The 26856-nt window shown below is 58.2% G+C and overlaps 13 protein-coding genes across 13 annotated transcripts; 9 read left to right on the top strand and 4 right to left on the bottom strand.

Moving 5' to 3' along the window:
* Nucleotides 1-46: 46 nt before the first annotated feature.
* ACO2_1 (aconitate hydratase) lies at nucleotides 47-1074 on the top strand (the record flags this gene model as incomplete). Its single annotated transcript, XM_066773391.1, has 2 exons — nucleotides 47-54; nucleotides 90-1074. 2 exons carry the CDS (start codon nucleotides 47-49, stop codon nucleotides 1072-1074), a joined length of 993 nt encoding a protein of 330 aa, XP_066635958.1.
* A 1803-nt stretch (nucleotides 1075-2877) lies between these two features.
* Nucleotides 2878-4081, top strand: CCP1 (heme peroxidase; the record flags this gene model as incomplete). The annotated part of the gene is made up of 2 exons (XM_066773390.1): nucleotides 2878-3293; nucleotides 3370-4081. 2 exons carry the CDS (start codon nucleotides 2878-2880, stop codon nucleotides 4079-4081), a joined length of 1128 nt encoding a protein of 375 aa, XP_066635957.1.
* A 1344-nt stretch (nucleotides 4082-5425) lies between these two features.
* Nucleotides 5426-6025, top strand: SLS55_001901 (uncharacterized protein; the record flags this gene model as incomplete). Its single annotated transcript, XM_066773389.1, has 2 exons — nucleotides 5426-5672; nucleotides 5766-6025. 2 exons carry the CDS (start codon nucleotides 5426-5428, stop codon nucleotides 6023-6025), a joined length of 507 nt encoding a protein of 168 aa, XP_066635956.1.
* A 710-nt stretch (nucleotides 6026-6735) lies between these two features.
* Nucleotides 6736-7440, bottom strand: SLS55_001900 (uncharacterized protein; the record flags this gene model as incomplete). The annotated part of the gene is made up of 1 exon (XM_066773388.1): nucleotides 6736-7440. The coding sequence occupies one exon, from the start codon at nucleotides 7438-7440 to the stop codon at nucleotides 6736-6738; it is 705 nt and encodes a 234-aa protein (XP_066635955.1).
* Nucleotides 7441-9839: 2399 nt separating this feature from the next.
* SLS55_001899 (uncharacterized protein) lies at nucleotides 9840-10868 on the top strand (the record flags this gene model as incomplete). The annotated part of the gene is made up of 2 exons (XM_066773387.1): nucleotides 9840-9846; nucleotides 10096-10868. The coding sequence occupies 2 exons, from the start codon at nucleotides 9840-9842 to the stop codon at nucleotides 10866-10868; spliced, it is 780 nt and encodes a 259-aa protein (XP_066635954.1).
* An 877-nt stretch (nucleotides 10869-11745) lies between these two features.
* RPL31B (60S ribosomal protein eL31) lies at nucleotides 11746-12236 on the top strand (the record flags this gene model as incomplete). The annotated part of the gene is made up of 2 exons (XM_066773386.1): nucleotides 11746-11835; nucleotides 11955-12236. 2 exons carry the CDS (start codon nucleotides 11746-11748, stop codon nucleotides 12234-12236), a joined length of 372 nt encoding a protein of 123 aa, XP_066635953.1.
* A 732-nt stretch (nucleotides 12237-12968) lies between these two features.
* On the bottom strand, nucleotides 12969-13918 carry PSF2 (DNA replication protein psf2; the record flags this gene model as incomplete). Its single annotated transcript, XM_066773385.1, has 2 exons — nucleotides 12969-13682; nucleotides 13910-13918. The coding sequence occupies 2 exons, from the start codon at nucleotides 13916-13918 to the stop codon at nucleotides 12969-12971; spliced, it is 723 nt and encodes a 240-aa protein (XP_066635952.1).
* Nucleotides 13919-14204: 286 nt separating this feature from the next.
* ALG10 (glucosyltransferase) lies at nucleotides 14205-16216 on the top strand (the record flags this gene model as incomplete). Its single annotated transcript, XM_066773384.1, has 4 exons — nucleotides 14205-14315; nucleotides 14364-15039; nucleotides 15098-15235; nucleotides 15297-16216. The coding sequence occupies 4 exons, from the start codon at nucleotides 14205-14207 to the stop codon at nucleotides 16214-16216; spliced, it is 1845 nt and encodes a 614-aa protein (XP_066635951.1).
* A 1667-nt stretch (nucleotides 16217-17883) lies between these two features.
* SLS55_001895 (uncharacterized protein) lies at nucleotides 17884-18606 on the top strand (the record flags this gene model as incomplete). Its single annotated transcript, XM_066773383.1, has 2 exons — nucleotides 17884-17888; nucleotides 18204-18606. The coding sequence occupies 2 exons, from the start codon at nucleotides 17884-17886 to the stop codon at nucleotides 18604-18606; spliced, it is 408 nt and encodes a 135-aa protein (XP_066635950.1).
* A 51-nt stretch (nucleotides 18607-18657) lies between these two features.
* SLS55_001894 (uncharacterized protein) lies at nucleotides 18658-19367 on the top strand (the record flags this gene model as incomplete). The annotated part of the gene is made up of 2 exons (XM_066773382.1): nucleotides 18658-18661; nucleotides 18712-19367. 2 exons carry the CDS (start codon nucleotides 18658-18660, stop codon nucleotides 19365-19367), a joined length of 660 nt encoding a protein of 219 aa, XP_066635949.1.
* Nucleotides 19368-19740: 373 nt separating this feature from the next.
* On the bottom strand, nucleotides 19741-20477 carry SLS55_001893 (uncharacterized protein; the record flags this gene model as incomplete). The annotated part of the gene is made up of 2 exons (XM_066773381.1): nucleotides 19741-20277; nucleotides 20331-20477. The coding sequence occupies 2 exons, from the start codon at nucleotides 20475-20477 to the stop codon at nucleotides 19741-19743; spliced, it is 684 nt and encodes a 227-aa protein (XP_066635948.1).
* A 1216-nt stretch (nucleotides 20478-21693) lies between these two features.
* Nucleotides 21694-22355, top strand: SLS55_001892 (uncharacterized protein; the record flags this gene model as incomplete). Its single annotated transcript, XM_066773380.1, has 2 exons — nucleotides 21694-21736; nucleotides 21844-22355. 2 exons carry the CDS (start codon nucleotides 21694-21696, stop codon nucleotides 22353-22355), a joined length of 555 nt encoding a protein of 184 aa, XP_066635947.1.
* A 759-nt stretch (nucleotides 22356-23114) lies between these two features.
* SLS55_001891 (uncharacterized protein) lies at nucleotides 23115-26007 on the bottom strand (the record flags this gene model as incomplete). Its single annotated transcript, XM_066773379.1, has 2 exons — nucleotides 23115-25719; nucleotides 26003-26007. 2 exons carry the CDS (start codon nucleotides 26005-26007, stop codon nucleotides 23115-23117), a joined length of 2610 nt encoding a protein of 869 aa, XP_066635946.1.
* Between the last annotated feature and the right edge of the window lie 849 nt (nucleotides 26008-26856).

Below are 26856 nucleotides of genomic sequence, written 5' to 3'. Positions count from 1 at the left end.
CTCTGCTGACTTTTACTATGCCCTTGTATCGGGCAGTGGTCGCGTAATGACAATGTCAAGAAGGGCGAGGATAATGCCATCTTCACCAGCTACAACCGGAACTTCCCCGCCCGAAACGACGGCAACAGACGAACGATGAACTTTCTGGCCTCCCCTGAGCTGGTCACCGCTCTCAGCTATGCAGGCAGCACCACGTTCAACCCCATGACCGACTCGATCCCTACTGCCTCTGGTACCCCCTTCAGGTTCGCTCCCCCGAAGGGCCAGGACCTGCCCTCGGCCGGTTTCGAGATCGGCAACCCCGAGTTCCTGCCCACCCCCGGCAAGCCTGACGCCAGCGTCGAGGTCAAGGTTGACCCCAAGTCCTCGCGTCTCGCTCTCCTGGAGCCCTTCGCTCCCTTCCCCGACTCGGAGCTCTCCGGCCTCCGCGTGCTCTACAAGGTCAAGGGCCAGTGCACTACCGACACCATCAGCGCGGCCGGCCCCTGGCTCAAGTACAAGGGCCACCTGCCCAACATCGCCGAGAACACGCTGATCGGCGCCGTCAACGCCGCGACCAACGAGACCAACGTCGCGTACGACACGGACGGCAGCTCGTGCGGCATCCCGGAGCTGGCCAAGCGGTGGAAGGACGAGGGCAAGGAGTGGATCGTCGTGGCCGAGCACAACTACGGCGAGGGCAGCGCGCGCGAGCACGCGGCGCTGCAGCCGCGCTACCTCGGCGGGCGCGTCATCCTGTCCAAGTCGTTCGCGCGCATCCACGAGACCAACCTCAAGAAGCAGGGCGTGGTGCCGCTGACGTTCGCCAACGAGGCCGACTACGACGCGATCGAGGCGTGCGACGAGATCAGCACCGAGGGCCTGTACGACGTGCTCAAGGCCGGCGGCAAGGGCGAGGTCAAGCTGCGGCTGAAGAAGCGGAGCACGGGCGAGGAGAAGCTCATCGCCACCAGGCACACCCTGAGCCACGACCAGTGCGGCTTCATCCTGGCCGGCAGCGCGCTGAACTTGCTGGCGAGGAAGGGCAGGGAGAGCCAGGAGGAGGTCACGAGGCAGGCGGAGCTGTCGGATTGAGCGAACCGATCTGACGTGGAAAAAAGAAAAGAACCTGAGGAGTTGTTGTGTTGGCGGCGGCGGTGGCGGTGGTAGTCCGATCAAGGAAAGAAGGGGGGGAAATTCACTGTGATATCTTAAGCTTGGACGAGTACACACACACAGAAAGAGACGATGCGAGAATATGTAAATGCATGGACGGGACTTCTGGGTCTCTCATTTCAGGCGCAATATATTTAGGAGAAAAAGTCTTTGTAAAGCATTGAGCAAGGTGTCGGTTTGATGATTCAGGCTGGCATGTCGTCCATTCGGTTTGTGAGACCGCGCGACGACTGTGATGACGGGCGGCTTGTTGATGGCATGATGGCATTAGCAGGGCAGGTGTAGGAGATTTGAGCCTCTGCGACCTGTTGGAGAATAATGCTAATATTCTCGTACGGATGGATGGATTTGTCCGCGTTCAAACTCAGTCAGATCTACGTCCTGACACTTGGCTTCAACTGCCCTCGTAAACACGTCTCTGCGGGATGGATTAAATGGGCTCGATTCTTTTTTTCGCGCTGGGATGCCACGGAGACATAAACGGACTGCGCGCATGCTCGTCTGTGTGCGAGTCGTTGGGCTCGCTGCTTACGAAAAACGCTTCGTCCATTGGCCGTTCTCGCCGGCAAAGAGTGGGCCGGGAACGTCGGGTCGACGAACATCCACATCGTCATCCGTCATGACCCCTGCAGCTTCTCCGCACATGTAGCTTGGCGAGACAGCGAGCACTGCGGTCAATTGCTTTTGAGCGTGCGTAATGAATGCACTGTTGCACGCTCGGGGCAGAAGATTAGAAATGGGATTGTTTGATTTCCTTTTTTCTTTGTCACTGCTGTTTCTGAGTCTGGTTTGTCAGGGAGGACGGTGCAGCGAGAGTCCAGCCAGCCGCTTACGGAGTTACGGAGCGGGGCGCGTCGCAAGGGTCCCGCGGCCACGCTCTCTTGTCTCAGACACCTCACCACGTTGCAACAATAATGAAAGAAACCGCGAGTCACCGGGCGGATGCAGGAACCAAGCGCGGGAAGAAAATGCGGCGAGACGGGATGAAGTGCGGCAGCTAAGGGTCCTCCTGCTGCTGCGTCCGGCTCTGGCAACCGGACGCGACCCAGCCTCCGTCTCGGCCCTCCCCTTCTCCGCGTCTGACCAACCAGGCGGGGCCTCAGACCCCTCGGACCCCTCTTCGTCTGGCACGGCAACGGCTGCCACGCTGCTGCTGCGTAATAATGCGGCTCTGCGCGCGTGGCACCCAGAGGAGGCGGCCGCTGACGCTAAGCCCGCGCTGCCCCTGTCAAAATTTCTGTTCGCCGAACTGCCACAGGCTTCGGCCATGACGACGGGCAGAGGACGTTGCCCGGGCCCGGCAGGAGACAGCTGCGCTTGAGTAAGCTGGCAGGGGCTGGAATCGGGCCTCATCGCATCATCCGGCACGTGTGTTCATAATGGCGGCGCGGCGATTGGTGCCCAGACGAAGCCGGAGGACCCACCACGCGGGCGATCTGACGACAGCCCGAGGGTATCTCGCGACGCGTTCCCGCCCGTTCGAAGGAAGCTTGCCCTGAGCTTGCTAATCGGCGAGCTCTCCCCCAGATATAAGCTCGCCGCCCGCCCGCCGCCCCTCGCCGTCCCCTCAAGTCTACCGCTTTCTGTCTCGTTTCCTTTCGTTATCCGGTCCATATACCCACATCCCTCCTTCACTTGCAGCTCTTATCTCTGAGCTCGTTGCTCCCACAGCAGCTGCTTATCGCCCGCTGTCACACCACTTCCCGCCATATCCCTCACACAATGGCCTCCGCCGCCAGGTCCGTTTTCGCCCGCAACGCGCTCCTGCGCTCCGCACCCGCGTCCGTCCGGTCAACCGCCGCCGCCCGCTCTTCCCGCTTCGCCGTCCCGGCACTGGCGGCCCGCCAGCAGCAGTCCCGCCGCGGCTACTCTTCCGAGGCCGGCGGCAAGTCGAGCGGGCCCCACCCCGCCGTCTGGGTCGGCGCCCTTGCAGTCCTCGGCGGCGCGGGATACTACGCCTACGGCCTGAGCCAGGGCGGCGCGCAGACCGAGTCCAAGAAGGGCCCTTTCGCCCCCAAGTTCGAGGACTACCAGAAGGTGTACGATGTCATCGCCAAGACGCTGGAGGAGAAGGACGACTACGACGATGGCAGCTACGGCCCCGTGCTGCTAAGGTTGGCGTGGCACGCCAGCGGAACGTGAGTTGAACACCACCAACCAACCAACCAACACTTCTTCCCATTGAACACCCCCACCAACTAACACCTTTTGCAGCTACGACAAGGAAACCGGCACCGGCGGCTCCAACGGCGCAACCATGCGCTTCGACCCGGAAGCCGACCACGGCGCCAACGCCGGCCTGAAGGCCGCCCGCGACTTCCTCGAGCCGATCAAGCAGCAGTTCCCGTGGATCTCGTACTCGGACCTGTGGACGCTGGCGGGCGTGTGCGCGATCCAGGAGATGCAGGGGCCTAAGGTGGCGTGGCGGCCGGGGCGCGCCGACCGTGACGTCTCGTTCTGCACGCCCGACGGCCGGCTGCCGGACGCGTCCAAAGAACAAAACCACCTGCGCGCCATCTTCGGCCGCATGGGCTGGGACGACCGCGAGATCGTGGCGCTGTCGGGCGCGCACGCGCTCGGCCGCTGCCACGTCGACCGCTCCGGCTTCGACGGGCCTTGGACCTTCTCGCCGACCACGCTGACCAACGACTACTACCGCCTGCTGCTGGAGGAGCGCTGGCAGTGGCGCCGCTGGAACGGCCCGAAGCAGCTGGAGGACGCGGGCACGAAGAGCCTGATGATGCTGCCGACGGACTACGCGCTGATCAAGGACAAGAAGTTCCGCCCGTTCGTCGAGCGGTACGCGAAGGATCAGGATGCGTTCTTCAAGGACTTTTCCGACGCCGTTATGAGGTTGTTCGAGCTGGGCGTGCCGTTTTCGACGGGCGAGGAGGCGAGGTTTACGTTCAAGAGCAGCTTTGATTAGATGGCTCCTTTTTTTTCCCTCTCCTCTGGTTTGAGGGGCGTTGAAGATTTGCGGCGGTGGAGGTCTCGTCGTTTTCTTGTTGCTGTCCATTAGTTGCGAAGACCGAAAGATGAGATCGAAGAGCGAGACTCAAGATTAAGAGGGCCGCGGCGTCATAGAACTGCTGTTGGCTTAGACTGGTTAGATATTAAGACACAACTTATTGCTGCTTCCCGCATAGAGCCCTTTGCCTCCTTATGAAGATTGCTTTGAAAGTCTAGTGAGTACAATTGTGAAGGTGGCGTGTCATGTCACTGTAGTATGTTGATGTAGCACTGACTTCGTACGATTAGGAGAGTGACGTATCATTCCTGTCTTACCGATGGTTTCCGTGCGTGAGCGTCAGTATGTGAGAAGTGTGGAGAACGGTGGTGAAGTTTGGCTTTGGGATCCTTGCAAGCAGGCGCTAGCCGAAGACTACCGCAACGTGGATTAGAAGAGAGTTGGAAACCAATCAGTGCACAAAAAGGCAGTTTCAGCCGGTTTTCTCAAAGACGATAAGTTAGCTACATCCAATCACTGTGGCTTTGAATCTCAACTAACGTCTCTCCCATGGTGGAAGCAAGCATAATTTCCACAAGTGGCGCATTCCCTCTAGACCTATGCACGGACACTTCTTCGAGACTCTGTCGCTTGTTGCGGGCTCGAGTATGTTCATACTACCATAAGACGTGAGAGAGTGATGGGGTCTGTTGGCTGTGGATTAGATCTAAGCAGCGAGCTCTTCGGTGTTGAGTCGTGAGTGGTGGGTGGGTTACTCCTATACTAGCAAATAAGGATTACGGAGAAGCGTATATTTAACCGTGATCGCCGACGGGAAATGGGGGCATCTAAATACGAGCAGCTGCCAAGACCTGCCAGAGAGAAACGCATTGCATCCGGCGCAGCTGTACGCACAAAACGTGTTCCGAAAACCCCGAAGACGGCGACGACGGCTCAAGGTGTGGACAGGGCCGCGAAGCGTAGAGAGTGAACGATTGGGCGAGCAGCGCATGGAGATCCTCCGCTGTTGCGCTGATCAAACGAAGACCCGCCCCCGCCAAGGCCTGCCATGTAGCACTAGTCTTGATTGGCCGAGCGGGCGGCTGCAGGGCTCGCGCGCCCGCGGTTGCATGGAAGCCCCCAGCCGAAACACCAGACCTGTCGTGCCTCTCCCTTCGTGCCTGTCCCAGTCTTCACCACACCACACTCCTTTGGTTCCGTCGATCGCCCACTCCACCGACCTTATTCCTTACCGGCTTCTTCGCCCGCGCCTCACTCCAGTCGTTCCCTACACACTGCATCTGCAAGATACCCGGCATCATCATGTTCTCGGCCAAGCTCCTCACCTTCCTCGTCGTCGCCCTCCTGGGCTTCGTCAACATCGCCGCCGCCGCGACCCCGCCGGCCTGCCTGATCAGCGTCATTGGCTCGCAGCCCAACCCCAACGACGTCGCGACCATCTGCAAGAAGGACAGCGTCGCGTCCGACATCGGTTCCAGCTGCGGCTCTGAGAAGGCCGACGCCATGTCCGCCTACGCCTCCGTTTGCAAGGAAGCCGGCGTCACTGTTTGTGAGTTTCACACCACCTCGTTTTGCGCCTCGCTTGGCCCCGTGTTTCCTCTTTCAAAAGAAAAGGTGCGCTAACCCATCCGATCGCTACCAGCGACCTCCGCCTCCGCTTCGGCCTCCGCTACCAAGTCCGGCTCCGCCAGCGCCAGCGCCTCTGCTACCGGTTCCGTCACCACCCCCGGCTCGTCGAACAGCACCCCGGGCGCCGCCTCGGGCTCCGGCAGCGGCTCCTCCGGCGCCAGCGCGACCTCGACCCCGGCCCCCACCAACGGTGCTGCGGACAAGATCCAGAACGTCGGCTTCATCGCCCTCGGTGCCGGTCTCTTCGGCATCGGCGCCGTCGCCCTCCTGTAAGATCTCAGCTTCCTGCTGCCTGGAGAGGGGAGGAGGCCACCCGATCTGGCGCGCTCGTAGTTTTCCCATTCCTCTTGAGAAGCCCTTTGACTACGGCAATGTAGGCTTTGCATGGATCCCTGGACGTTGCGGTTCGTCAGTCCCAGGAGGATGCGCCAGTACGGCCCGGAAACGCCTGCGTTCTAGATGGGGATAGGCCTCTTCGACTCATTCTTTCTTTTTCAACCTTTTCATAACTCGCGAGAGAGCATTTGTACATTGGATGGACTACAGCGATGGTTGTCTGCCCCCCGGCAGGCTCTACTCATAGCCTGCCCTTTATACCCCACAATGATGCATATGCTTACTTCTTTGCCTGACGTGATGCATATGCCTTTGTGATGTTGCTCCGTCTTTCGCAGTCTTGAAGTGGCTCTGCCCGTGGCGTGTCGACGTTGTGGAGATTCGTCGCTTGTGCCGCTTTTAAACCTCCACAAGATTGGATGCTGCTCAGATCATGACCCTAGCATCCATAGCCGCATTGGCTTCTCGGTGTTGTGTTTGTGAGCGAAGCGGGTTCCTGCAAGTCATGTCTTGCAGTTGCGGGATCTGTTGGTTGGTGCGGGGAGTCCGCATGAGAGAGTTCGACCTCGACGTGTTGGGCTTCGCTCGTTCTTTGCGTGCCCATGACATGAGATCTTAGAAGCAATGTTCCCCCTCTCCTCTTTCTTTCAAGATCTCAGGCCTTTCATCGGCCCCCCAAAGTCCTCCATGCTCCTCTCCTCCCCCCGCTTCCCTTCCTTCTTCTGAACCATCTTCACCCCAATCCGCTTAGGGCCCTTGGGAGGAGCTGCTTCCGCCGCATTTGCTGCGCCCGAATTACTACTACTACCGGCAGCAGCAGCAGCAGCCGCCACCGCAGCATCAACATCCGCACCGCTTAGCTCCCCCACATCCCGACCTTCGCCGACGAGCTTCTCGACAATCTTGACCTTGGCCTGCGCGCGCTTGAAGCGGTCGTCAAAGTCGGCCACGGCGTCCTCGTCGTTCTGCGTCGACAGGCTGGCCGGCTCGGACAGCGCGTGCAGGGTGGTGATGTGCTTGGCCAGGCGGGGATTGCCGCTGCCGCCGGAAGAAGGAAGCAGCGGGGGGAGACTGTTTGTGCCGGCGGTGGTTGTCTGTTCCGGGGTCTGTTCCTGGGGTGGTGGTAATCTGGACGCCCAGACGGCGGCCTTGCCGTGCAGGGCGCCCATGGCGACGAACTTCTCGAAACCCTTTTCGAGCCCGAAGACGCGGCCCTCGATGCGGCCGGCGCGCGAGCCGTCGGCGACGCCGAGGGCGTGGCCTTCGGTGTAGTAGGAGTCCTCGAGGGAGAGGACGGAGTCGAAGGGATCGAGGTCCTGCAGGTCGAGATCGGTGGCGGTGGTGGGGTCCATGTTTTGAGGTGCTTCTTCGAATGTTTTTTTTTCTCTCTCTCTCTTTGTTTTGACGAGCAGGAGCTGCGTGCAGGCTTGTGTGGATGTGTGCTGTCCTCTTTTCTCTGGTTCAATGATGGACGGACGTGAATGGCGGATGGGTGCGGGTGGGCGCCTGTCGAATGGCGAAATGTTTGCCCCACGTTGCAGGGCTGCCTGACCGCGGCCCGGAGGTCGTTGGGAAAATTTAGACGAGCAGCGAGACGGCTGCGTCATATTAATCAGCATGGCAATTCGGATTACTGTCTACAATCCCAGAAGCTATTTCACACTCTCCCATGGTAAAGTTGTCTTAGGCCTACGTCGCTCTTGCAGTCGGGTGGGCCCGTCAGCTTACGTCCAACATGACTGTCATCAAAGCATAATCCAACGCTCGACAAGCAAGACTGTACCACAATGTACGAATCATCTAGTTCCACGCGAGTTAACGATGGCCTTGGAAAGCAATTGCGGTGCGAAGGTCGGTGTGTCAAAGTGGCGGCAATGGTTCCGCAAATACGCCCCAACAGCCCGTTTGGGAAAGTCGATGCAGAGAAGACGCTGATCTACTTGCCCGTCTGAGACCAGGCAGGATCCATCCCGGTCATGCCGTTTCCCGGCGCCCACCCTTTGTTTCAGCAATGGTGTTGACGGCTTCTTCTTTGATCAGCCCTGTGCGAGGCCGGGGGCTGGCTGACGCGCCCAACAACTCCACCATGCCAGGGGCGCCTACACGAAGATCGCCTTCGTCATGCACACGGAAAATTGGGCCTGTTGGCGTTGCCGCCGCAAGATAAGCAACATGCAGCTGCCCCAAAGTAGGGTGCCCTGCATGGAGGCTTCTCTTACTTCTGGCGCGGACGGCCGGGCTCAGCTCGAGCTGCAAGCGGCACGGCCACGTACGAAGACCTCTCTAACTCAGAACAAACCATGGGCCGTGGGGCGGCGACAAACGGCTCCCGCCAAGGCCCGCCAGAGCGCAAGCAGGCCGCAGCGCCACCGGCAAAATGTGTGGACCTGCGCCTCCTGGGAGTAGTGCTGGTGGCCGGAGGCGTGTCACGTTGGAGAGCCAGTGCTGCTTTTCCACGCACCGCGCCCCCCTCTGTTCCCAGTTTCCAGCCCGCCGCATGCCTCGCCGACCTCGTCCGGGCCCTGCGACTCCTAATGACCAACCTCATCTCGTCCTTCCTCATCGAGCCCGTCGTCCGTCACGCTCGCCGATTCTCCGAAGCCACGGCCTCCCAATGGCCAGGCAGCCATGGCGAATCAACGGCGATCCCTGACGAATCCCGCCGCCCATCACGTGTGGGCGGGAGCTACCCATCACCGCGCAAACCAGCACCGCGCCGCGAGACGACGAGCTTCTCCGCCGGTGATGGCTCCGCCCAAGACTCAACTCCGCTGCCTGTAGCAGGCGCGCCCGCCTGCGCCCAAGCCGCACCCCCGCCGCCTGCGACCGCGCTGTCGCAGCCCTCCGACTTCGCCACTGGCCAAACCCCCGAACCCGCCCACGAGTCGCCCGAGGATCCTCCTAGGTCCACCGCTGCCGCTGGTCATGCTCGGCTCACGCAATTGCCAGCGAGCACCACCGCTCCCTCCTCTCGAACCGCAAGCCTCCCCCTCGAGGACGAGCGCTCCAGCAACCCCGCCCACGGCGTCCCCGCAGCCTTTCGCCCAGTAGCTGCGGAATCCCCCGACGCCGCCCGCCCTCCGTGGGGCAGTAGCGCAACCACTATAACACAGACCGGCCGAGATCCTGCCCCCGCAATGAGCTACCCTCCGGCGGGCGTCGCCTCTGCTGAGGTCAAAATGTCCGAATCCTTGCCTGCCGACGACGGCATGCGCCTGCTGCGCCTGCGCATCCATGAGATCCGCAAGCTCGGCGTCTCGAGCGACGAGAAGGCTCGGCGCATGCACTCCCTGATGACGGAGGGATACCATGCTCGCCATGGCCATGCTGCGCGCCCGCCGTCGCCGTCAAGTATCATGTCGCATGAGAGGCCATACACCCCGAGCTCAACGCGGTCCGACATGCATGTTTCGTCCCCGAACTCCGTGTACTCCTTGTACGATGGTGACAATCCTTGGAACCTCACGCTGGAGGATCTGAAGCCTACATTCTATCCCGAAGACGAAACAGAACACGGGGTAGACGTTCATGCTCGCATGGATGAGGACGAGGTGGAGGACGATGGGCCTACCTACGGGTGCAAACACTACAAGAGGAATGTCAAAATCCAGTGCTTCGACTGCAGCCGCTGGTACACTTGCCGCCATTGTCACGACGAACAAGAAGACCACCATCTCAACCGGCAGAAGACAAGGAACATGCTCTGCATGCTTTGTGCAACCCCGCAACCAGCGGCAGAGTTTTGCCGGTCATGTCAGGTGCGGTCGGCCTGGTATTACTGTGATATTTGCAAGCTCTGGGACAACGACAGCTCCAAGAGCATCTATCACTGCGCCGACTGTGGCATTTGCAGACGCGGAGAAGGTCTTGGGAAGGACTTTATTCATTGCAAGGTAGGTGAAAATTTTCGAAGCACGTGGAGGTCAGGCTAACCAGGGGTCAGAAATGCAACGTCTGCATCAGTATCAAGTTCGCCGAAGACCATCGGTGTATTGAACGGGCCACAGACGCCGACTGTCCCATATGCAAGGACTACATGTTCACCTCGTCTACCGACGTTGTCTCGATGAAATGCGGCCACTACATGCATCGTAACTGCTACGATGCTTACATGCAGACTGACTACAAGTGCCCGATGTGCAAGAAAAGCGCCGTCAACATGGAATTGCAGTGGCGCAAAGTCCGCGATGCGGTCGACAGTCAACCGATGCCTGCACAGTTTGCCGACACCAAAGTCGTCGTGCATTGCAACGATTGCTCCGTGAAGTCTACCGCACAGTATCACTGGCTCGGTAACCAATGCGCCCATTGCGAGTCCTTCAACACCAACGAGCTACGTCTGCTTTCCCGCAACGAGCCCGAGCGGGACCTTGGCGCCACTGACCCTGCGACTGCGCCGTCTTCTCCTCGCCCCTGTCTCTCACCACCAACAAATACCATTGAGCGCAGGACTTCCGGGTCTTACTTCCTGCTCGCGGAACGTGAGGAACGCGAGGCACGAGAGAGGGTGGCAGCAATGCGGCCCTCGTCCGCAGACGGATCATCGTTTTCGCCGTTTGAGATGCTACAACGGGTACGGTCTTTATCGCCCGTTCGCCGGTTGTTGGGCGCATCAGACGACGAGATGGACGATGCTGACGACGACGACGACGACGACGATGACGGAGAAGAAGACAGTGACGATAGCATGGATGAAGACGAAGAGGACGAGGATGAGGAGCTCGAAGACGCCGACGGAGACGACATTCTGGACGGCATTGACCTTATTGGGCATCGTTAAAATAATACTGCAATCAGCATCACTCGGCGAAGGAGGGGAAGGGATTCATCAGCACGTCCCCTTGCGATGTTCATTACGATACGCGAACGGCTTGACGGACGGGTTGCGTCAAACGGGGATTATGATTTCAGGCGCTTTGAATTTACGATGTACTGATATGGTGTACTCCATGAGGCATTGGACTGGGACTTGGGGGAGTTGGGCAATTCGTAGCACGCATTCAGGGTCCTGAGGATTGTACACTTTGGATTGGAGACGTGGGGAGTCCGGGGGAATTCTGGCATTCTTTTTCGGCTCGCAGGCGTACCTAGGATGGTCTTTCGCGGGATGTTTCGGGGGATGGACGCATAAATGCGTACTTTATCTTTAATTAGCCGTATTCTTGTTTTGAACGATGCAAAGATGCTTCTGTGAACTGAGAGCGTGACGTTGTTGCAAGTGCGGGGGCCTGCTGAGGTGCCGGTGAACCGTGATGGGAAGTATAGGAGCGCATGACCGTCTTCCGTGCTCATTTAGGCGCCCCTATCGTGCTACTGCGGGATCGCAATCAAAAGTAGCATATAAAGCGAGAGAGGTACAAGCCGTGCCGTGTACTGCGCCGGCAGACACCAGAGCGAAGTGTTGCAAGGATAGTTTACGCGACGTTTAGCCGTTGTTCGGTAAGCGAGGCGCCCACACCACCTCAATTCTGCGCATACCCAAGAGCGAACTTTTCGACCTCCGCGACGACCAACCTCGACAACCCTCCCCAGACCAGCACCCTCTCCTCCTCGCAGTAAGCTTGCCTCTGTCCCCGCTGCGTTTTGCCACGTTTCGCAACGCAGGACACCTCGATACTATCGTTCGAGTGCTGACAGTCTCGCCTCACCGACAGAAAATGTCCACCAAGACCAAGTCCGCTGGCAAGCAGCGCAGCGCCATCTCCGACGTTGTCGCGCGCGAGTACACCATCCACCTCCACAAGCGTGTACGTTCTTGAAAAACACCTACATCATAAAATCAGTTTGGTGAAGTCCTTATCATGGTCACACACCTACCTGTGGCATTGGGCGGAAGACTGATTCGGATACATTGGAAAATCATTAGGTCCACGGTGTCTCCTTCAAGAAGAGGGCTCCCCGCGCCATCAAGGAGATCCGCGCCTTCGCCACCAAGGCCATGGGCACCACGGACGTCCGCCTCGACCCCCAGCTGAACAAGAAGGTGTGGGAGTGCGGCATCAAGGGCGTGCCGTTCCGCCTGCGCGTGCGCATCAGCCGCAAGCGTAACGACGAGGAGGGCGCCAAGGAGAAGCTCTACTCGTACGTCCAGGCCGTCAACGTCAAGAACCCCAAGGGCCTCAACACCACCGTCGTCGAGGACGCTTAGATGTCGGAAATCACTTCCGAGTGGAACTAAACGGTGGAGGCCCGGCGTGGTGGTTCTAAAGTCTCGGGGAATTAAAAAAAATGGGAATCTTTTTTTATACCAATAACGAACGAGCGTCGTTGAAAGAAAGTTTCCTGGGACGACATGGGAGGCGTCAAATGGACTGGCTAGAGGACTGGGCTGGGATTTTTTGCTTGGACCTCATTTTTCTTTCGCTAGCACGAGGGTGAATGAAGAGACCGTCCGAAGGTCGTGTGTTTGGCGCTCCCGCTTCTTTGACGCCTTTCGCATGGGTGTTGTGCTGTCGTGATGTCGTGTCGTGTGATACTGGGAACTTGGTATGAAGAGCTCACTGGTGACGACTTGAAAATTATGAATACAGCATTGACGCTCGGTTTGCATGTCTCCCGGACAAGCTTTGTCTCGTCTCGTCCATCCAGTCTTGAAGCATTCCCAAGAAGCTGGAGTTCAGCCCAGAAGGCCGATTTGCTGGGAGGGATTTTGGCATATTGTTCCAAATAGCGCGCCAATTGGCAATGCAATTCTCACATACTGGGCTGTTCATTCATGTCTCATGCTTTTCTTCAATCGCTAGATGCAAAATAGACCCCTTCCGCGCATCTCCAGTCGATCCGATGCCTTGGAGGTATGTCAAGTGCTAAAAACCAGCCCATCTCCATATCCACAACGCCAAAAGCGCCTCAGCACGACACCCCATTTTCTTTGACGCTCTCACAAATCCATTTCATCATCGTCATCGTCATCGTAATACCCCCCACCACCGGTGCCCCCTCTCCCACTCCCCCCACCACTTCCCCCGCCACTGCCACCACCACCATCACCACCATTCTCCACCTCCTCCCTCTCCCTCTCCCGCCGGGCCATCTCCCTGCTCACCCCCAGCCGCCTCATGCCGTCCACGACGCCGGCGATGAACCCGCGGCCCTCGGCCACCTCCATGCCACCGACCCCGTTCATCTTGACGCCGCCGCCCGCGTCCAGCACGTCGACGCCCGCCCGCAGCTTGGCCAGGCGCACCTCGCGCAGGTCGCGCATCAGCCGGCGCACCGTGTCCGCCTCGCTTCCGCTGCTCCCGCCGCCGCTTCCGCCGCCGAAGTCGTCGGCCGCGGCGTCGAGCAGGATCTCGCCGAGCTCGAGCCAGTGGTAGGGCAGGGCCGTGGCGGGGGAGGTGGATGTCGCGCTGGGGAGGAAGGGCGGGGATTTTGCGAGTGTTGCTGTCGTCGTTGTTGTTGGGGGAGGGAGGGGTGGTGGTGGCGAGAAGGCGTCGGGCGAGTGCTCGGTTTCGAACTCGAGGATGGCGGCGAGAGAGGCCGGGGAGAGCCAGGGCGGCGGCACGATGTTGGCGCGGCGTTGGCGCTTGAGGAGGAGGGCGAGCCAGAGGGGGAGGTCGGCGCGGTGGGGCGGGGTGAGGGCGGGTGTGGGACCCTGTTGGGGGAGAGAGAGGGAACAATTGGTCAGCGATGTCTCTTTATTTTGGAGGGGGGGTTTTTTTTCTTTCCGAGGCGGGGTTCGTGGGGAGGGGAAAGAAGGACGTACTGCAGGTTGGAGTTTTGGGTGGAATATGAAGCTGCGTTTTTTTCTTTTCGGCGGGGTTAGCTACTCACTCCTAGCAGGTCGAGGCTCTCGAGGCGTTGGCGCGGTATCACGGTCACGAGCTCCATTTCGCACAGGAATGTGACTTCGGGCGGCGTCAGGCCTGGTGGTAAAGGGAGTGCCATGGTGTGTGCAGGCTGTAGTGCAGAGCGGTGGGATGTGCGGCGCGTTCGTTGCGCGCAGTACGTCAAGGGCGACGCGACGGACTGGAAAACGGGCCCGAGATTCAGCCGGCAGAACGGGCTTCGTGGTCTGCGCCAATGCTCGTCGGCGTCCACCCTCCCATGCTCTTGGCTCATCTCTTCGCACGTGGTCCAGCGGTGTTGTCAATTGATTGAACTCCCGGCAGCAAGAATGGACCCGTCCGCCAGCTTCAAAGTCCTGGCGCTGGGCTTCACCTTGCTTCTCATTCCGTCTTGGGAATGGCTGTCGAGAGTTTCTGACGCGGTTCCGGAAGCGTATCTTGTGAGTCGAAATGGAATTGACCGACTATCCGCATACTGATGTGATCAGGATGAGGTCTTTCATGTTGGTCAAGCACAGGTCTACTGTGGCGGCAATTTCGGCCACTGGGACCCCAAGATCACCACTCCCCCCGGACTGTATCTTCTCTCCTACCTCGTCTTCCGCGTCACTGGCCGCTGCGACATCTACGTCCTCCGCGCGCTGAATTGCTCTCTTGCCCTCTTCATCGCTCAAGTCTCCTTCTCCATTCTCGCTAGACTCTATGGTCTTCTCAAGCAGAAGAGCACTGCAGAACTCACTGCTCCGTCCGACAGAAAGAAGACGGTTCTTTTCACCAATGCGGTGCACACAGCTCTCAACATCTGTCTCTTTCCGCCGCTCTTCTTCTTTTTCGGCCTGTACTACACCGACGTTCCGTCAACATTCTTTGTGCTGCTGAGCTACTTCTTTGCGCTCCGGACGCAGCAAGAGCGCGGCAAATTCATGAAATTCCCATCAGTAGTCAACACCGTCGTCCTCGGCGTTGCCGCACTGTTCTTCAGGCAAACGAACATCTTCTGGGTCGCCGTTTTCCCTGCTGGCCTGGCCGTCGTGCAGGCGCTCAAGAAGTCGGCACGTCCTACGCCCGAGGACGCGAGGGAAGACACGGTTGGAGACGTACTCAAAAACAGCTTGCTGTACATGTCTGTCTATGACAAGCCGGTGCGCTACGCATTCATCGAGGGTAAGAAGCCCTGTATCTTTCCAAGGCCACGGATGAGACACTGATTCGAGTCCTCCAGACTACCTCAAGATGGTCATCTCCCTCGCCGTAGCCGCGTTGCGAAATCCAGTCACCGTCATCTACTCCATCGCCCCCTACACGGCCCTCATCGCCCTCTTCGGCGGCTTCGTAGCCTGGAACGGCGGCGTCGTCCTCGGTACGTACGCCTTACCTTCTGCTGAAGAACCCCCCCTTCCACTAACATCCCATCCACGCAGGCGACAAATCCAACCACGTCGCCACCCTACACACGCCGCAAATGCTCTACATCTGGCCCTACACCCTCTTCTTCTCCTTCCCCATCCTCCTCCCCTCCATCCTCTCCGCCCTCCTCGCCGTCCTCCCGCCGTCCTTCGTGCCGCCCGCCTCCCCGCTCGCCGCCTTCGTCCAGCCCGGCCAGAGGCGGCTCCTTCCCCGCGCGCGGGTCCTGGCCGCGTGGACGCTCGTCGCCGGCGCGGCCGTCCACCTCAACACCGTCGTCCACCCCTTCACCCTCGCCGACAACCGCCACTACGTCTTCTACATCTTCCGCATCCTGCGCCTGCATCCGGCGCTGTGGTACGCGGCCGCGCCCGTGTATGTCCTGGGTGCGTGGGCGTGCATGCAGGCGCTGGGGTCCGGCGGCCGTTTGGCGGTTGCGGAGAGGATCAAGGCTGTGCCCGCTGCTGCGGAGGAGGAGGGGAAGGAGGAGGAGAAAGAGGGGGAGGCGAATAAGAAGGAGGAGACGGATGAGGGGAAAGGGAAGAAGCTGCAGCTTCCCGAGGACGTGAGGAGCGAAGATCTGGTTGAGGAGGGGTGTCAGGCGAGCTTCGTGCTGGTGTGGTTGGCGACGACGTCGTTGAATTTGGTGACGGCGCCGTTGGTGGAGCCGCGGTACTTCATCGTGCCGTGGATCATGTGGCGGTTGCATTTCCCGATCAACTCGGTGGGTAAGAATGTGGTGCTGGGAGCGGCGGCAAAGAAGAAGGAGGGGGGGAAGGATGAGAGCAGGGAAGAGGAGGGCGAGGTGCATAACAAGGCGTTGTGGGCGGAGACGGCATGGTTCTTGGTTGTGAATGTGGTGACGGGGTACATTTTCTTGAACTGGGGGTTTGTGTGGCCGCAGGAGCCGGGGATGGTGCAGAGGTTCATGTGGTGATGATTACATGTTACCCGCGCTTGAGGCCTTGGGGTTGGAGCGTTCTTTTAGCTTGTCCTGCAGCATAGAAACTAAATAGAAATACAGCCTCGCACAGTAATTTGACAGGGACGTTGGAAGTTGATACCACCTGTGATGGCGTGCGTTCAAGTCTCTGCGCAGACTTGCAGCTAGGCATTTCCTGACGAACGGTTTTCGATCAGCGCGCATTATGCATTGGCTTCAGGATCAAACATAGCCACATGTCAGCCACCGCATGATAGGTCGTCGCAATACGTGGCCATCTTGCAGTGTTGAACATCTTGCTTTGGTGGACCTCGACTCACAAGGTTCTTACCGGTCAAGTATATGGTTTGCCATGTGTTCATCCAATAGGAAGGCGGGTCATTGCAAATCAAACACGCCATCGAGAGACATTCCGGCAAAATGGGGGGTGTGTAAACACTTGAGGCTGTCGCGGTCATATCCGGAGTGGCTTGCGCGCAAACAGGGATTGCTTCCCCACCCCGTCCCATGTTTCCGGCTGCAGATGCACGTATGCAGGTGATCATGCATCGAATTGCCTATGCGGCGCCGTGGCCGTGATTTATCGGCGCGCCTCGGAAAAGGCTGCGATCTGATTGGTGTGATCATCTGCCACATGTGTTGACGTGCAGAGGCATGGGTGTTCAATGGTCTTGACAATCCCTTTCGAGATTGGGCGACGACGCTGGTGAGTGACAAGCCATCGAAGGCTTCCTGATCGCCGACCGGTAGGGCACAGGGGGGCGTTGTAACCGATGGCCAGCGCGAAGAACAACTGGCTTCAGGACAAGGGATGGCTATGCTCATAGGTAGGGGAAATGTGATAGATTGAACCCATTGTATCCGCTGTTCTTGGCGAATGTACAAGATAACGCAAGGCTTCCGTCGATGCGTCAAAGATCAGCGCTGCAACGCAATGTGATCGCATAATTTCCGGGGCGGGCCGTGAGGTGTCTTCCTGTGCCGCCTGCGTTCACAAAACAGGTATGCGATCCAAAAGCTGCATTGGATTTGTACTACCTTGGATAACCGCACCCGAATACAGCAGACCCAGTCATGGTCAAGATCGAGCCGTTGGGATTCCAAGCATGACGCCTATTGCCGTGAACATGGCTAACGAGATCGCGGAGGTTCTCCCTTCGTGTCGGGATGATTTTGCCCAGGAATAGGCAGCCGGCTATGCCGTCAGCTTATAATCGTGGCGCATATCGCCGGCTTTACATGGCCGTTCACTCGAACCACGAAAGCACTGGGGTTCCTGCCACAGCAAGGGGAGTGTGGCATGTGAGATGCAGTGTTGGGCATGGTTGTGGCCGTGAAAGCCGTGGACTTCCTGATTGCACCATTGTTCGAGGCTGCCAACCACCAGTCAGCGCAGATCAACCTCGTATGTGATGTATCTCAAACCAATAGCTATCACACTGACAGTACACCACGGCCCCAGTCGTCGAAAGGTATTGGCAGTAAAGTAGTCCAGCGCAGCGAGCTGTGACGTAACTGGTCGTTGGTATTCGCATCCTGAGTTGCCAAAGCTCTTCGGAGAAACGATGCTCTGAGGACAATACCCTTGCTGTGATGGATACTGGGAGGGCGTCTTTGCAGGCCCTAAACGTGCACGTGGAATCCATGTCAGGCTCGACTGGATGTCGTTCTCAGGCCCGGATTCCAGGGGACGAGGCTGAAGGAACAGAGTTCATATACAATTGAATATGTATCCGAAGTAGCTTTGTAAGTTATCAACACACCCCATTGACTTCGATACGATCGACAATATGCCCAACCGCCAGTCGCCACTTCTACCATTCCACAACAGTACCGCTTTCGATCCCGAAAAGGCTCATCCTTTGATATCAGTAACAACCATGCCACTTGAGGAGACAGCCACACCAGCCGTTGCTTCTTTTAACCCACCTGCAACTACTCCAACAATCCTTTCACACCTGAGTGCATCACCCTCGACAAGTCCTTCTGGCGCTCCGGCCATCCCACCGACCCAACACTCAAATCCGGACTCCTCGCAGACCTCATCCACAAGCCACGATGACCAGCAGCAACAGCTACCGGCGGGCTACCCCAAGCTCGCGGAGCAGATGGAGCGCATCTCGGAGACGGCTATCTTCCGGCGGTTCGACTACCTCAACGCGCTGAATCTGCTCTACATGCAGGCGGAGCTGCAGAGCCTGGAGAACGAGCTGCGCCGGCTGCAGGTCGAGGACGCCGCGACGGGCTCCGAGGCACGAGCGAAATACGCCGTCAACTGGTTCTCGCTCAGCAGGGCGACGACGGCGGCAGATGGCGACGGCAGCGACGAGCAGTGGAACCTTGCGAGGGAGATGCGCGGGAAGCTGAAGGAGTACAGTAAGTAAGGATTAAAAAAATCCCCTTATCCTTCTTCTCTTCTTCTCCTCCTCCCGGCGATGCGTACATATATACATACAATCAACGCTGACAATCCCGAAAAAAACACACAGACGAAGCCCTCCTCCTGCAAACCCAGCTCCTCCCGCTCGCCCCGCCCGGCGCCCACGACCAGCGCTACCTCCAGAAGTTCCTCGAGTCGCGCGCCATGGATCACGGCGCCCTTACCGGCGCCGACGCGCTCCTCTGGGGCACCATCGACGCGCCCCGCGCCCACGCCGGCGACCTCGTCGCCCTCCTCCCGCGCCGCGGCGCCGACGACGCCTTCTCGAAGTGGGCGACGGAGACATTAGTCGCCCGGCTGATGCGGTGGCGGCGGCACGGCGGTGGTGCAAAAGCAAAAGCAAAAGACGACGTCCGACGCGACGACGATGGTGATGACGATGATGATCATCGGCGGCTGAAGGGGTACGAGGACGGCAGCGTGCTGCGCTGGACCTTCTTCGTGGCGAGCGCACTGGCGTCGGCGCTGCCCGTCGTCGCGATCGCCATCCTGTACTGCGTGCCGTCGGTCGCGGCGCGGCTGGGGCTGATCGCCGTCTTCAGCGTGCTGCTGTCGGCGGCAATGGCGACGTTCACGTCGGCGAGGCAGGTCGATGTGTTTGCCGTGTCGGCCGCGTTTGCGGCCGTGCAGGTCGTGTTTGTGCAGGTGGGAACGACGACGGTGACGACGGCGGCGGCGGCGATGGACGGGGGCGTCTCTCAATAGTCAATCGGGTTTTTGGGGGGCTCGGGGGGAGGTGACTTTTGTTTTTTATACTGAACCCGGTAAGGTCGGGTCTCGAGATATACGATATATATATGTCCATTCCTACTTAAGGGGTTCTGCGCAAGTGGGATAGGAAAGGATGTCGAAATGGAAAGGAGAAGTGTAGACAGATATGGGGCACTCTGACTGGCTGGTCTACCTAGGAGCCTTGGCTCATTCTGCTGCTCTCGCTCCTTCTCTCATTGGCCCTGGCCTTCCTTTCGCTCTCCCTTACCCTTCTCTCTTCCTCCTGAGCCGCCTTTCGCTGGGCCTCCAGATCAGCCTTCTTCTTCTCTCGAGCCTCTGTCACTAGTTTAGCCGGAAGGAAACATGATTAGCGGAGCGGGCGATCAAAGATATTACCATCCGAGACATCAGGATCCGGGCGACGTTTGCCGCCCGCCAAGGCAAGCCGTCGTGGCCGTCTATCAAGCCTGTTCTTCCGGATCACTTCGAGCGGCACCAGAACTTCCAGATGCGACGAAGGCGAAAGGACGAAGGCCTTAGACCTGATGGCGATCGAGTCCGGTACGAAGATCTCCTGGTGGATGCGCCTCACATTCGTCTCACCACACCATCGCATGGTCCTGGTGACCTCGCCGATGACGTTTGTGGTGGTGCCGTCGGCGTTTTCCCACTGCGATCGCGGGTCGTCCGGCTCGTACTGCTGGTAGTAGCCGACTGGCAGCTCCAGGTCGTCGAGGAGGCTTGGGTGGATGAAGACGGCGTCGTCGTCGCCTTCCCAGCACTTGTCAAACCTGGCGCGCGCCTGCCTTTGCGTGTCGCTCTCGTAACTTTGTCCGGTCCTGGGATCAATCCTGACTTCGGGGATCATGAGGATCAGCGTGCGTCGGAGATCCTCTTCCATGACCTGGGTTGTTTCAGTTACGGAACGCAAGTGTAGAGGGGAGAGCATTGTCGTACATCTTTCCCGTGTCTGGGCCATTTGAGGACCTTGCCGAACCAGGACTCCAGATTGCGCCATTTGGACGTGGTTTTCCCTCCTTTGGTTGTGGTGCCATGTTTGTGGTCGACACCGTGGTCAAGGGTGGAGGAGGAGTCCGGACTCATGATTGGCGGATCTTACTGAATCGCGAGCGGCAATCAGATCCAAACAAGGATAAACGCGTACGTACTCACAATGTGCAAGTACGGGACACAGCTAATACTGTTCCCTTCTCGAAGCAGAATGCCCGAGTGCTTGTCCAGAACGGAATTGGAGAGAAGATCAGTTGGAGAGAAGCATTTAAACCCCGACAACCGGGTCCCGTGCCTCTATGCTTTGACTTTCTTAGTGTTGCAGCTCCACATCACGCTGTTGCTCGGCTTGAACTATCTACTGCCCGAACCCCACATTGTTCCGAGACATTTGAAACTCTACCGAGATATCTGGAGCCACTCAATCAGATCGGAGCTCTCTCCATTCACGCACTTCCGCTTTCTTCAAGCCCTCGTGCGGCATGATATCGCCCACCTATCGCGCCATGCTCAGTAAGCCAACGGAATATAAGTGCGGTTGCTCTATAGTTCTGTTTACCGAGTACTCGAAGATTGGCAGGTCAGACATTTCCCCAATAGAAATGCAGTAATGGACAGAAAGTGACGACGTGGGGAGTTAGTGATTGCTGAGCCGCTTCTCGTGTACAGGCAGCGGTTTGGGCTTGCGAGATCGCCCCATCTCTGATCCTCACCGCCGATTTGGCATGGGCCTCCCGGAGAATACTTGGCTTCTTCCCAACAAGGACGATACGCCGAATCCTTGCATGCGACCAAGTAACATCAGCCATGGCCTGAGGGAAGTCGAAATTGAGTTATCAAGCACTGCGCTAGCTTGGCTGATCGGTAAGCTCCTATATATACCCGTCTTCGACACCAGCCCTTCCCAATCAGATTGCACGGAGCGTCTCCACCATCCATCACTCGCCCCTCAACCGCCCCCAGTGCCGCGCAAGGGCCAAGATAACCGGGAAATGCTCCGTAGGAGATGCCGATACTGGTAAGACGCGCCCTACTGTTCAGCCAATTAACCACCGCATCTCCCGCTCCAACGGCTCAATCAGTTTCTGATCCACCAACCCCCTCCTCGTCAGCTCGCGCTCGCCCAGCCCCCGCCGCCGCCCCATCCCGCGGGCATCCACTCCAGGTCCAAGCACGCCTCGATGGTCCTCGCGCGACGGCGAGCGAGCGATCCATCTTCTTGACCACCCTATCCGCCACCATCCACGCCGTCGTCGTTGTCGCCGCTGCCGCCGCCTCCCTCCGTTCCCGCGGCGTGCGCCACCTCTCGATGGGCATTCTCGTTGAAGATTTCGACGAGCAGGATGTCGAGGGTAAGAAGCCTTGATACTCCCTGAAATCAGCGCTTGCGCTCGCCGTTGCGCCAAATCGTTCCTACGTCATCTCAAGGCTTCCGAACGATAGACACATCACCCTGAAGGAGAAGAGAAGCTGATCTTGAAGAGCCTGCAGGATCAAGTGGGCCGCTTCAAGATTTGGGCAGGGAACCTCGGCGTTTTCGCCGATGGACATTGTTCTGCAGACTACCGCCTTCGTTACGGGCCTGACATCAAAGACATTATCGTCAAGAAGCCGTATCCGGCCCACGTGGAACAGCCCGAAGAGGACTCAGACTCCATCTATTCAACGGACTCATCTCTGGAAATCAGCGACGATGCAAGCTCCCAGGAACAAGAATGGATTGGTGACCCGATACCGAAGAACCCCGTCCTGGAAAAAGTCAACCACACCATTACCCATCTCTACCGAATCACCGCCATCATCAAGAAGCCCCATTCCAGCAAAGAAGAAGACAGATTCAGGGCATCGATTGCAAGACAAGGAACGGAGATGGCTGAGCAACTCCAGAACCTCGAATCGTACGTCAGCTGGCCTATCGGCAGGAGACTACTCAGAGAAGAGCAGTCCTCGATCCTTGCAGTCGAGATTTGAGAGCGTTCCGGCCAGCTGCGGGTCGTATGACGGCCCAGGACCACAATGGTATCCGTCGCTTGAGAAGTATCGTGCAGAACTGGCTCCTCGGATTCGCAAGGAGTATGTCTGGGCGGAGATGTATGGATGATCTCTCCGCTACGCCGCCGGCCACCAAGACTAGCGGAGAATCACGCTACACCTGCTTCTTGTTGCAAGCGCTTGGGTCCGTGCAGGATACGTTCAGGCGAGTCGGACTAATAGAGATCATAGGAAACGGTGGCAGAGACTACGTGCGAGAGACCTCGGGGGACGAAGACAGTATGCCGTGCGTTCCTTGGGACGGCCTGGTGCAGGCGAATTCGGAAAACATACTATTCGCATCGTTTGAGTATATGCGGGAGAAATCATACGAGAATAGACGTAGACTTTGAGCTGTGTGTCATCCGTATGAATACCCTGAGTCCCCGCTCCACGAGCGTACCGTTCACGGTAATCAAGTGATCCTGTACCAGCACGATACGCCGGCAACGTTACAGACCGCAGGACTGCCGAGCGCCGATACCTTGCGCCATACTTGCTCAAAATATCGACATGAAGGAGGGCAATGAAGGGACGAGAGGGGTGGATGCCGTGGAAGGGATGGGAAGTGGGAGTGAGCAAGGGATATGATTGTGGCGGGGGAATGCTCCCGAGATGCCCAAGAATGCTTGGTCGCGTCAAGTATGTACCCTATAAGTAGCGCGCAACAGCCGCGCGCTTATGCAGTCCGTCCTGCCCTCACACCAACACGATCTCCTCCCACTCCGACAGGCCGCCCAGTCCGTTATCGAACGCCGTCTGAAACACCTTGCCGAGCGCGACCCGGCTCCACGTGCCGTTCGCCTTCTCGGTCAGCAAGACGTAGTACAGCTCCCACTCCGACTGCTTGCGCTCGACCGGCAGGTAGTACGTCCACGTCTCGCACTCCTCGTCGGTGAAGCGCTTCGCGTCGGACAGCGCGAGGAACTGGTACTGCGCGTTGTCCCAGCCGAAGCCCTCCCGCTCCTCCTGCTCCCTCACCCACGCCTCCGAGAGCAGGATCGAGCCGCACCAGTCGTCCGACGCGTCCGTGATGCTGAACCTGACGAGCCCGTCCTTCCTGCGGTCCGCGGGCTTCTCTTCGTTGGGCGGGTAGAGGCCGAGGATGGCCGAGTGCGTCCGGAACTGCAGGATGGGCGAGTCAGGGTACTCCCCGTCCCTGTAGGACGAGTAGTTCGTCATGTTGACCTGGAACGGGCTCTCCGGGATCGTCCGGCAGAATTCGACGACATCTCCCGCGCGAGGGTGGCGGATGGCATCGATGAGACGGCCGTACTGGTCGCGGATATACCTGGGGGGAAACGTGCTGGATTCCTCCGATGGTGCAAGACGATTTTCTATATGTATCACCATTCCCGCCCTCTCGGCCTCGTCGTGCTCGACTCTGGCGGGTTGCCAGTTTCTATGACGAACGTCCAGCTCTTGCATATCGTATCGAGCGTCGTTGCTTCGGAAGTCGTCGAAGAGGCTGGACTGCTGGTCGGCGGATTGTCCCCGATCGAATTCCCGCGCCTCAGCGCTGTACCCGCGCCACCTTTGCTCGGAGAACCTCGACTCGTGCGCTGACGCGGCGTCCCACAGCGGCCGAAGTCGACCGCGGCCGTCGCGGATGTGCCACTGTATCCACGTGTGGTCCGTCAGCCACTCGTTGACGTCCTCCAGACAGTCGTCGATCATGCCGTTCGTCAGGTAGTCCATGCTGCACCCCTGCCAGCCGCACCAGGACCAGCTGGGGAAGCTCGTCTCGCTGGTGTGCTGCTTGTGCCTGCTGGCGGGCTCGTCGTCGAAGCGTACGCCTTTGGTTTTCTCGTCGCCCATGCGCCGCCTGGAGCGCCCGAGCGGGATCCAGAGAAGGGCGAGGTCGAAGTGGGAAGTGGGGAGGCCAAAGGTCAAGACGGAACTCAGAGCTTCTTCAATGTGGTTCGACACGCCGTTGAAGGCTGCCAGGATGTCTTCCGGCTTGGTAAGGTCTCTGGCCGAGTACAGCTGGACGCAGTTCATGTAGAACCACATAGGCCGCAAGTCCAGGAAATCCAGGAGTTTGAGTGGCGATTGCAGCAAGTCCAGAGACCATTTGGAGTTGCTGTCGGCGCTGGTGGAAGCTGTGACGATGTCTTCGGACATGGCTGCCGACCGACACTGAAACATGACCCGTCCTTCGGTGAATATCAGGCATCTTCGGGACAGGAGCCGCTCCTGGAACGTCCATCCTCTGGTGTTCCATTTGGATTTCTTGATGCTGGCTTCGGTAAGGCGGGAGACCATGAGCCGGAGCCCGGGGACGCACTCGACAATGATCTGCGAGTGTGTAGGCTCAGTCAATGCTTGCAGGCCGGTCGTAGCATCCTTCCCATCCGCCGCGCATATTGTCAGGTCAGCATTGCCGTAGATCATGTTCATGACCTCAGCGTTGAGCTTCCATGACCGAGAGCTGTTCTGAACGATGCACAATGCGTCGATCCAGAGGTAGCGGTACCCCAAACGACGTACAAGCTCGACTGCGTCCTGGATGACTTTGGGCATCTTCCTCATCGACTCCTCCAACCCACCGTGCCGCAGCCGATGAAGCACGTTGCCGTGGGTCGTCTTTTCGGCATTGTTGCCGCCCCACACGTAGCTCAAAGCAACGTAGGGGTGGTGGCCGCCTTCGATGCGCGAGCGTCTATCGTAGTCGTTCTCTTGGAACCGTTTTCGTGGAAGGGTGGCCAGGCACATCTGCTCAACATCGATGACACCGAAGTAGGATTGGTCGGCAATCGCTTCAAACGCTTCTTTCTCTCTTGGGAGATGCGGACAACCGGTCCTGTGGGTTTTGAGGCATTCATCCAGCCAGCTTTTGATCAACGTTGCTCGGCTGGCCTCGGGCGCGACCTTCCGTGCCAGGAAATGGAAGTTCTCATGCCACATGTGCCTTTCATCCGAGTTGATCGGGTTATGGCGGTCCGGCGACACCAACACCAAGTAGGCGTCTTCGAACAGCCCGTTATCCCATTGAAGGCGGAGCCGCCGCGTGCGAGCTTGGACTAGCTTGCGATCGGTGCCAGAACTGCGGCCATCGATCTCCCAAGTCACAAAACAGTTGGCGCGTTTTTCCTCCTCGCTTCTGCTCTCTCCCTTCCCTTCGGCATCCCCGACAGATTTCATGACAAGGTCGCAGAAATTGCATTGGCTCCTTCGGCTCGCAATCTTTTCGTAGCTACCAAGATGATGCTTCCTATTGGCCAGTTTCGGTGAGAAAGTGGTCGATGAGCCGTTGGTATAGTATTGGCTCCGCTCCGCGCTGTGTGTGCCGTTGATGGAGAATCTGTCCTTGGAAAGGCCCAGTTTCAAGCATATTGGGCATATCCACTACATGTGAGCCGCTACAATGACACTGTTGGGTTTGGGTCTGGCTTACTTTGATTTCTTGTTTTGTCGGGTTCCTATTTCGATGTGAATTCGCTGTAGCCACCTTGGCAGCCCATGGATCTTTCTCTCGATCGGCAGCATCGTGCTGAGATACGTGGTTCGGCGCCTCAGTTGCTGTGGACTCCTTCTCTTGGTCAACAGCATCAAGGCTGGAAATGTGGTTCGGCTCCCCATTCGACAGCATTGTGAGGCGTGTATCGAGGAATCCAAAGGTTGCCTACGAAATGCTGACGAGGTAAGCACTTTATACCGAGTTTTCGCCCCCGCATGCAGCGCGATATCGTTCAGCTTCGGCCCCCACTTCGCCTAAGACAACAACTTGGATATTGGGCTGACACTCGACCACGAGGCTGACAAATTAACCGCCGAGATTCAATGTCGTGGGGCAAACATATTATCCGGCTATGTGCCAACATGTAAGCTGCAAGGCAGATGACTGAGACCACAACACGCACATGATGATGTTCGTAGACGTCCGTTTTGACACCTGCCTGTGTACACAATACGCTTGCTATGTGGAATGCGATGGACAAAACCACTCTTGAGCATTTGGAGTATCTCCAAATAGCTGTCGTCTCTCTCCGTTTCCATAAATGGTCCAAGATCCGAGGGAGGAGGGAAGATGTATTCCGAGAAGGATCCAACCGGGACATTTACCCTTCCAGGGCAGGCACCAAGCGAGAGCGGCCAATAGCGAATCTTGCTGAACGGAACCATTTGTACGGGCAGCCTGAATGAAATATTGTAGCTGATAATGGAAATGCGAACCGTATTTTCGTTGCAGGCAGACGAACAAATCGAAGCTATCGACTATCTCAGCAAGGCTCATAGGCAGCAGTAAATACGACCAGCCTGAAAGAGGCAACGGGGTTGTGCGTGATAGTGTAGTAGTTCCAATGTGCTTGATTGAACCAATACAAGTTCCATAGACATGCAGTTTTGGATGCATTGGTTTTTTCCAATTGAAATGAACCGCAGCCAAATTTCCCAGGGCCTTCGGGAGATCACCCCGAGCACCTGGTGATTTCGCTCT

This window comes from Diplodia seriata (genome assembly GCF_021436955.1).
Source record: "Diplodia seriata strain FDS-637 chromosome Unknown scaffold_2, whole genome shotgun sequence".
In the NCBI taxonomy this organism is placed as follows: Eukaryota; Fungi; Ascomycota; class Dothideomycetes; order Botryosphaeriales; family Botryosphaeriaceae; genus Diplodia; species Diplodia seriata.
The sequence above is the reverse complement of the archived record's forward strand: the minus strand, read 5'-3'. Positions and strand labels throughout refer to the sequence as shown.